The 10,268-nt window shown below is 38.8% G+C and overlaps 1 protein-coding gene across 1 annotated transcript in view; it reads right to left on the reverse strand.

Moving 5' to 3' along the window:
* Positions 1–8,581, reverse strand: part of ikbkb (inhibitor of nuclear factor kappa B kinase subunit beta) — a 21,668-nt gene extending 13,087 nt beyond the window's left edge. The window contains exons 1-6 of the mRNA XM_054773667.1: positions 8,442–8,581; positions 7,640–7,761; positions 5,011–5,105; positions 2,512–2,632; positions 1,580–1,649; positions 101–189 (exon numbers count right to left, since the gene is read on the reverse strand). Of these exons, the coding sequence (XP_054629642.1) occupies positions 101–189; positions 1,580–1,649; positions 2,512–2,632; positions 5,011–5,105; positions 7,640–7,744 (480 nt within the window). The 5' untranslated portion in view covers positions 7,745–7,761; positions 8,442–8,581. The remainder of the gene's footprint in view (positions 1–100; positions 190–1,579; positions 1,650–2,511; positions 2,633–5,010; positions 5,106–7,639; positions 7,762–8,441) is intronic.
* Positions 8,582–10,268: the final 1,687 nt, after the last annotated feature.

Genomic DNA, 10,268 nt, shown 5'->3' on the forward strand with positions numbered 1-10,268 from the left:
GCATAGCTCAAATCTTGTCCTCCCCGTTGAGCCAAAAAACCAAACCTGACCTCATTTTTGTGGTTTGTGTATACTTGTCATGAGGAAAGGTTCAACTCACCCGCTTCTCTCCCTGCTGCAGGACAATGTTTTCAGGTTTCAGATCTCTGTGGATTATCCGTTTCTTGTGGAGGTACGTCAGCGCTGAGGCTGAGAAGAAGGGAAAACAAGGATGTGAGCAATTTACAATTTGATTCATAGCCTAATACAACTTTCATGACAGCAACCTCCAAAGAATAACGCTTCTGAGAATTGATTTTACACTATGAGCATGTATTGGCTTTTTGTCCATCTCCATGTAACCATTTTTCTGGCTTTTCTCGTTTAAATGACATCACAGCACATGCCCACTATTTTTCTTCATTTACTGTTTTTCTAAGATCACAGTGTGGTGTGACATTCACGAGTAACTCCTACAATTCACTTATTAGGTGGCTTTTGATTTAGTATTTTTTCATTGCATTGTGGATTTCCCCCCAAGTTGCTTTCTTCAAGCTTCTGATTGGCTAAAATGTTTGACGGTTATGTTGATTTAGCATACATATGCGAATGTATGCAAATTGGGTTTTTATGTTAGAAAAGATTCTTTGAGATTTAGGAGGGCAAAAACATTGAAATAATAAATATATCTGGATATATCTTTGGGATCACTGTCATGCTGTAAGGTGAAACGTCTCCTCAGCTTTCAAGCACGAGTCTGGTTCATGAATGGTAGAAGATTCCAAGAAGTTCTGGGTCTACAGACTCTTAATGCACATGTGTGGAATGATGGGCGCCAACCATAATCTTGTACAGCATGTCACAATGATTACACTCCTCACATTTCAGCAACTATTTTAATTACAGTATATCTTCTCAAGGCAGAATACTATAGAAATGAAATGTGGATAAACTTTCTAGTAGTCAGTCTATAGCTTTTATGGCAGTGTAGATTTACGATCCACTGAAAATGGCTCAGCTGTCAGCTGTTATTGAGATACATAGCGCCAATCAAGTTGACCGAAAGTGTACTTAATCTGTAAACATTAAGCTAGAAAGTGTTTGTCCACCAAATGTTACAGTGTGAAAGTATGCCAAAGAGTGCGTAGCATGTCGTGTTTGCATGCGTGCGTGTCGATGCTTTCATTATGACTGTGTTGTAGGAAAAGATGAAAGGAGGTCAGTCAAATATCAGGAAACACCCATCAGTGTGTTACAGGAAAAGCCTTTTCTATACTAAATGGCCCACAGCACATGTGCGTTCTGTCAAAAGGTGTTTACGTACTAAGAGACCAGGTCCACATGTTGCACTGAGCGAGCATACGTTGCGAAAGAGAGCGCCGTCATCGATGACGACGTACGCTTCTGCCTCAGCGTGAGCTGTCGCCATGGTGACTAAGCACTGCGGTTTTCGGGTCACCAATGACATCATAACACAGGCCACAAGGACCTCGGCTTTGAAACGACAGGAAACTACCGTAATCACCCTGCCAGCTCATTCAGACGCATAATTAATCAAACAATAGTTACTCTTTGACAAACGTCACGTGGCGATACTCACAAATGTCGCACAACAGAATCAAAACGGAGCCCTCTCGCATTCCACAGCAGTTCTCCAAGAGGTTCAGATACTGCGGCGGGAAGAGGACACAGACAGACAAGAATAATGACCTTCATATCATATGAAACTGTCTTCCTCGTGATTTAGAGCATGCCTTCATTTCGTTGCCATTACAGAGCTATTTTCCATCCATTAAGTACATTGTGTTCCTGACGGATCAGAAGTGCAATAAGATTAGTGCAGACAAGCACAATACTTGACTCAAAATTGTTGATCTTGGTTTCTGTCTCATAGACAAGAAACAAATCAGCTATTTGCTTTCCAAAAGTTTTATGTGATTTTTAATGATAAACTGACTGAGAGGACGAGACTGAAATCTATCTGTATCTGGACATCTGTGCTGTTTAAAAATGGCTTTGTTGCTGGTTAGAATGTTGCTTTTCTTTGGTGTTAATAATCTTCATTGCCTCAGGCTGCACACTCACTGGTTTCAATAGGAAAACATATTCAAAATTTGCTGACTGAAACAAACTGAAAACACCATAAAATAAGGTTGCACCATTGTCATATTTCCCCAAACATAAGACGACCTGTTTTTAAGACAAAATGAAAGACATCTTAGCTACTCAGTAGTTGTTTGATGTATATGCCTCATTGATGACTATTATCGTAAAATTAGCATCAGAAGTGGTCCTCTGTTGTTTACTAACACGCCTCACCTTTGAGACACTGTATCGTAGCTGTATCTCTCCAGGTCACTGGTATGTGTGTGAATGATGGGAAGAAAAGCTCTAATTTGCTTGGTGGCAAGTTGTTCTGGCCTAAATATAAAGATAGCTAGATAACTAACTAGATATAACTAGCTATATAACTAGATATAAAGACAGCGTGGCTCCTCCGATAAACACATTTACTTGTAATCATATCTGTACCTTTCTCAGATCCCCTCCCTGGCAGTACTCCATCGACAGCAGCGGCAGGTCGTTGGTGGCCACAAGCTTTTGCATCCCCTCAGGAACCTCCCTCGCCGCCACCACGTTAGCGTGATCCAACCTGAGTATTGGGTTTAGACACGTTTCATGAATGTATGCTCTTTTACACAGTACATTGAGGTCTTTTAATAGGACGAGTTATTAACAAACAAGCTAAGAAATTCCAGAATGAGGTGATTTGTGTGCCTGAAGACCTGAAGCTGAAATCTATTCATTTTGCTATTTCACTATTATATCCAAAACACTTATTAAGCAGGTTCATATTAAGCAGGTTTCCCCCCCAGGCTTGACAATTATGATACTAGAGAGACATAACAAAAAATCAGATGAGTAAGTACTTGGCAGCAATTGTGAGGAACACACCCTTCGACAGGATGAAACCTTTCGGGCAGCTACCGACAGCATCTTGCCTTACATATTATCATGAGGTTTGTAGTAGAAAGCTCTAAAAAGTAAAAGATTAAGTTCAGCATTGACAGCCGATGAAAGAAACATGGACCTAGACATTTGATCTTAGCCACTTTATAGTGTACATCCTGCAGGACTGGACTGTATAGTTTTAGTGCTTAATAGTTTAAAGAATATAACCTTATTATTGGAACCTGACAACTTTTTTTGTTTGCTACTTACAGTACATATAATGTGGTAAACAAGTAGAAGATGCCTGTTGGGATAGATTGTGGTCATTTTTGACCATGTAGCTGTAGACAAATAGGGGCTTTTGGTCTTCTTCCCAGTCCGTTCATGTTGTCACACATAAGTGACTGTCGGCCAATCATTCAGAATCAAGTATCGTTGGTATCGTATCCAGAGGAATGTCAAAAAGTAAACAAATCAGTTATTTTGGTATCTGTAACAACTTTTGACAATAGAAACTGCACAGTACAGAACTAACTGCCTTGTGGAAACTGACTTCACTTCGTGAGAGCGATTAAAACACTCCACTTCTGCTTTGGCCAGGCAAAGCAAAGGATAAAAATCCAAATAACAACGCTGTGGAGCAAGTAATCAGGGCGTGACAGCGCCAAGAGCAGGAGACACTGCAATAATAAGACACAAGCAGGTTATTGTGAAGCCCTGACATGGTAATTTCTCTGCAGACATACAGTGTTTGATCAAATTTGTGAGCAAACTTGAATGTGTTCTGAGAATAATCACAGGATGCTTTCAGAAGCGGGGCGATCACAACTACATACAGTATATGACCTCACATGGAAAATACATTACATTTCTATTTAAAAACACATTTAAGTGTAGGAGAATGGGAGAAGTTAGCAAGGATAGTCCACTAAACAGAGTATGGCAGAACTCAACCCAAAACACTATTAAGGTCATGTTTTTGTCAGAATAAGTGCATGTAGACATTTGTGCTGTAATAATATAATACCAGGCTGCCTCAAGCATGTCCCCTGGACAGTGTTTGTACCACAAGTGGGGTGGGGATGTATCAGAGGTCTGTGGTCGTAACCATGTCTGTCTGAGAACGATGCACTTGTTAAACTGAAATGCTTTCATACCCACGTTTGGGTTGACACACACATACGTGTCTCGAGTCACAATTTAAAGACACGCCCACAACACAGACATAAGAGGAAATGAAAACACCAACGTGGAACACAGTGCGGAGGTGGCACATTATTCTTTCAGAAATAACCACCTAGTGTCCATAAATAACCTCAAACCTCTGAATATGTTATTCAAGGCTCTGTGTGATTTTTACTATTTTGGGATAGACATTTCGTGTCGAGAAAACAGATGGGGGTGTAACACTAAAACGTCAAACACATGTCATGGAAGTCACAACAAACGAAAGTGTTTTTTTCTTTCTAACACCAAATGGAACGCTAAGCAATGCAACAAAGAGAGTGGATGGTACAAATTAAGAGGAAAACCCCTGAACATCTGGTTCAAAACAGAGAAATGGCGCTGGTGACTGGTGGTGCACTCATGCGCACACAGGTGGGTTCGATTCCAAGCCAGTGCCCCAACAACACCCATCCAGTAGAGGTCTCCTGGATAAATTGCTTAAAATAACTGATAACTTCTAAACGTTACTGTTTACAGAAGTGAGTAAAGAAAGTGCTGTATTTGTGGCGAGTCATGGATTCTGATAAGTCAACATAAATAAGCAACACAAAACATGGACAATACAATTGTCAACTCTGGCATCGAGGAAACACCCAAAACAGCTAATTGAACCGGAGAGAAGATGAAAATACCGTCTTACAGTCGGGTGAAATCAAGACACATCATGAAGGGGATGATGAAATGCTTGATGACAGCAGCGCTTATGTGTACAGCAACAGAAAGCAGGCCTGCAGTGTATTAAGTCATCAATACAATGATCCATCTTTGAGAGCTTTGAGGAGTACAAACCTTCAGTATTGGCCCCAGTGAACTATGAACTTTTTCCCTTTTTTCACAGAACGACTGACTGACCTCTTCATCATCTGTATCTCCAGACACCATCTCTCCTTGTTTCGCTCACTCAGCTCCTGGCGGCACTGTTTAATAGCAATCTGCTCCTCCGTTTCCTGCAAGCACACACACATTATTAAAAATGAAAATGTGTCATTTTTAAAGGGTAACTGGCAGTACAAGGATGTGTTGCCATAAATAAAAGGTCAAACTGATTTGACTCATGTATTAATAACAGAAGAAGCAATGGGCTACAGATTATTTATAGACCATTGTATCATTTATACACTGAACACTCATCAGATACATATGATGTCCTGCAGAGGACCAAGGACATAGTCTATTGTAGTTTACAGTCTGTCAAAAAGGTGATGAGCAACACAAGAGGACATACAGTATCTCATTCCGTGTTTCTCACAGAGTCATCATGGACCCGCTTCCCGTAACCCGATCTACATCCTAATAATAACCCGCGGCATTGTCAACAATACGGGAAGAAGGAAGTTTAATCATCAGCATTGCCCCCTTCAGGTTCTCAGTGTTCCACCCTTAGCTGGAAGAACACCTTTTTTTTAATTTCCTGATGTGCGGTGGCACTTAAAATGTGACTAGTTGTGCTTCACTCATTGTGATTACATCATCTCAAACAGATTACTAACAATTACAAATGACTACTGAGACTAGTTACCGCTCTCAAGAAACAATGGAAATATTGCAATGGCAATAATTGCACGATTAAGTAAATGTACTCAGTTTAAAAATCAGTTTTGCTTGTGTGACAATATCAAATTAGTTAAAAGGGACTGTATGCAGCGGATCTCTTTGTCACAAAAGCATCTTTCCAGGTCACTGGTGCGTGTGTGAGTGACAGGAAGAAAAGCACTGATTCGCTCAGGGAGATGTCATTTGTTTCCACCTGTTGGTTTGCAATGTTAAATCTCTAGACCCTGAATTTAAGACGACGCATCTCCATCTCATATGTGGGTGAATATGATTATGTAGACGTCAGTAATTCAAAGTCCATTATATACACTCACTAGCCACCACATTTGGTACCCCAGCTTAATGTAAAGCACAAGCGCTGGATCGAAAATTCCAAAATAGAAAATTTATGTTAGAAAAGTGAAATAATCTGTTTGAAAGGTAAGTAGTCACATCTAATTTCCACCAAAACAAACAGCAGTGTCGTAACAAATTTCCTTCCTATTTCAGACCACGTCATTTAAAATATTTACACACGGTACAAACTGTTTAAACTACCAAAAGTTCTTATCGTTTGACATGCTAAACATACACACACATCTGATAATGACTAACGCCAGTGAAGCACAGTCATAAAGAAAGGAAGAGGAAGGTCCACTGATCGTGTGTGTTCATACTTCCATACTGTACCTCCCATAATGCTCTCATCCTGTGACTAGGAGTGATGTCATTATGGCGATTACAGTACATCATATTGGATCCACTACAAGACGATAGCGTCCTGGGATGACGTCTAAGTATTTACAGAGCAAGAAAGAATTGGTTTCTCACGCACACTTTAAGAGGAAAACATCTTTACTGTTTTCATCACCTGGGAGACCTTTAAGGGTGAAGCAATCTTATCTGCAATGTGCGAAAAAGATCAAAGTTTCCTTAAATGCAACCTAAATACATCCAGTTTGGACCATCAGGTCAATATCAGAAAACTACTGTCTTGAGTGCTGATGTTATGTGCTACAGTGCACAGTAATAGCGTAAAATGTTTATTTATATATACTTTTTAATGTTTTATTGTTAACAAATTTTTATGTGTGTAAACTCAGCGGACACAAGGTTAGGTGCATTTGCACAATCTCATGGGATCTGATACAAGAGCTCAGCCTTTATAAAACATACCATAATAAAATAATAACAAAAATATGATACTGCTTCAACATGTACGAGAGCTATTAATTTATTATGCTGAGAAATGCTTCTAATATTTTGCTCTCTCTTGCAGCAAAATATTAGAAACAGCTCTCAGTATGATATAGTGCAGTTGTACACCAATAATAAATACATTACTAAATTAATACCCCACTTCCAAAGCTGTTATATTTTCGCTACCATGGGTTTGGCTGTCTATTTTTGAAAATTTAAGCACCATTTGCTATGTGTGTGCAAGGCCAATTTTGAATCAAATTGCATCCGGCTCTGATGTAGATTGTACATTTGCGAGTTTTTTAAATGTCACATCCTGAAAATCATTAAGACTTTTATCCCTGTCAAATCTTCTGCGATTCAAACAATGTTTGCTGCGTGTCAAAATCGAATACAGATTTCATATTTGGCAGCTATTTATTACAGAAAATCCAATTTAACATGTTTATGGCTCTTTTAAGTCTCAGCACACACTCATGTAGCTATAATACGGAGTAAAGATGTTATTACATAATAATACATTCTTGGTCTAGAAGATGTTTATGTTCTGTATGTAATTTTATTATATGTATAGTATGCATAGTATGAAGCTAGTAGATTGTAGCTGTTCACTCACTGATTTTGCATGTGACAACAGGTCTTTGTTCAGTTTGTCTTGGATCGCATTCCGATTGTGCAGGTGTACCTAATGTTGTGGTCAGTGTGTATGTATAGGCAGGAAAGAAGCCAGTAAAGTTCCTGCGGCAACCTTATTTTGCCACCTAGTGACATTTCCAAAGCCTCCGGTCCCCAGACGCTCCTTCAGCTCCCAGGGCCCACAGCTCTGTGGTTGCTGCAGAGGGACGCGGTTCATGACCTCTCCGGCAGCTCCTGCATTAGATCACGCAAACAAAAACAAAAAAAATACAATTAAACATACTATGCTTTTCACAACTGATGCTTGATAGGTTGAAGTATATCACTCTGCAGGTAACGTTATTGTAAGAAAGCATCGACTCTGCAGAACAGTGGCCAGAAACATGGCCGCACCTGACCAACAAAACATGGCATTCATTTTTAGCATTTTACATACTACTAAATATCAAGTTATATTCTTCTTTTTAATCTATAACATACACGCCTTGAAGGACACTTTATACATCTTCAGATGAAACGGTCATAATATGTTTATTATTGTGGTTTGTGGTGGTGCTGGATCAGAGCTTTTTGGAGCCTCTCATGTAGTTGAGGTACTCACAATATCAAAAACACTTTACAGTGCAGGACGATGATCATGATAATAAATATATTCATTCATCTTTCTAAAGGATAATGCTCTTCAAGGTGTTGTAATGTTTTGATCGGTGAGGTCTGTTTAGTAAACGTGTACAACAATGAACTTTACATTCATGCTCAAACAGTTTATGCCGTGATAACGACAGTATATCCTCATTTGATTTGGGCAGAAAAACGACGACATGCGTCTGTTGTTTATACAATGTCTTCCTGAAGTGTTCTTAGGGTTGTTTCATGCACACGTTCAAAGCTATTCGGTGAAATGTCAAGCTTACCTGTTGACTGTTCTAAGCGCCTGAAATTCTGACAACGAGTAAAAGTCCACTCTTTTGTTTTTTTAGTTTAAGTTAGAGAAATGAAAATATCGCCGAAAAGTTCTTCTACTTCCTGATAGTGATATTTCCTGTAAACCTGCATGGTCACGCCCACAAAGAGGCGGAGTCGCAGCTTGCTTCAATTTACAGTAGATGTCACGTGACTTGCGCTAAATATGCAGTACTGTAATATACGTATAAATACTGTATATATAATGGTCACACGTGACATGTGTTTTTATGTAAGTAATATAATACATTGTTGTAAATTTAAAATTTCACAAAATGTAAACATAAATAGAAAGATAAAAATCATAAAAATACATAAATTAAAAATAAAATAAAAAATAAATGCTAAAATAAAAATACCTAAAAATATGATGACTGCGCAACTTAACTTTTTCTTTTTTACCATTTGTTTATTGAGTTTTATGACATAACATTTTAATAGGACAATCAAGTATCAAATGTCTTATTTGCAACAAGTAACTTTTTAAAGTTCTTGCACTCCTCCCCAATATACCCTTTCTGAGAACAACACCGATTTTGTTATCTTTTCTACAGTTTGGAAGACTGCACACTATTATGAAGACGTGATGAGATTTGAAGGTTATATAGTATCAGTAATCTGACAGTTTTTAGTCATGCATTTATTGTTGCTTAATATTATTTAATAAGGGACTAGTTATCATATAGTCTTTATTTATTTATTCATTATATACTACTCACAAAGGATAGGCACAACTGTTATGTTCGAGAACAGCAAGTTGTGGGTTAACTGCGTTACATATTGAACAGCGCCGGTTTCCTCCCACATTCCAAAAACATGCATATTAGGTTAGTTGGAGACGTTTAATTGTGTGTGAATGGTTGTTTGTCTATATGTACCCTGTCTTTGGCTGGCGACAAGTCCAGGGTGTACCCCGCCTCTCGCCCAGAGTCAGCTGGGATAGGCTCCAGCATACCCCCTTGACCCTAATGAGGATAAGCGGCCTAGAAAATGGATGGATGGATGATGTCATTAAATGAAGATGTGTTTGCTTGTCAACTTTGTCATACATAATTATATTTTGAGCAACCTTCAAAAATAAATGCAATTGTGAAATAAATCAGTATTGTGTACATGGCTACTTGTAGGTACAGTACTTGATTACTTGAATCAGTGTAGTTGTCTGTGAAGTGAAATTCATGGAACCACAGAAACCTTCACTGAAACACCGAGACAACATAACCAGCAACATATTAAACATTAAATTTCCCACCACGCCCTTTACTGCAACACGTCTGAGGCTGCTTTAATATTTCACGTCAAACACTCCAAACTCCAAAAGATAAGCTTTTGAACAGGAACGTGACGGCATCTGGTATCATACAGAAGAGATATGATTGGAAAGTATCTGTGTGTGCGTACATTTGCTCATTAATAAGAGGAAGAAGAGCACTAATGGAACACAGATGGGACCAAACCACCTCCGCCCATCACACTGGTCTTCTAAGATACTTTATATGGGCCTTTTATATGAAGTAAACAGAGTGTGTAAATTAACACTTTACACCCTACTTTAAAATGTGCACCATTCTGGAGGAAGATTTCCTGAGGAAGGAATGATTGAATAGTTGTGGTTGTGACTGCCGGTGCCAAGCGGTTCATCAAACTGGCACAATGACAACAACAACACACAATCTTTGCAAAGCACAAGGGTTCACAGACAGTTTCTCAATTGAACAGTCTCAAAAAGAACATTTGTGTACAAGTTGTTACCACAAAAAAGTGAAAATGTAGGTCTT

Source organism: Dunckerocampus dactyliophorus, chromosome 4 (assembly GCF_027744805.1).
Source record: "Dunckerocampus dactyliophorus isolate RoL2022-P2 chromosome 4, RoL_Ddac_1.1, whole genome shotgun sequence".
In the NCBI taxonomy this organism is placed as follows: Eukaryota; Metazoa; Chordata; class Actinopteri; order Syngnathiformes; family Syngnathidae; genus Dunckerocampus; species Dunckerocampus dactyliophorus.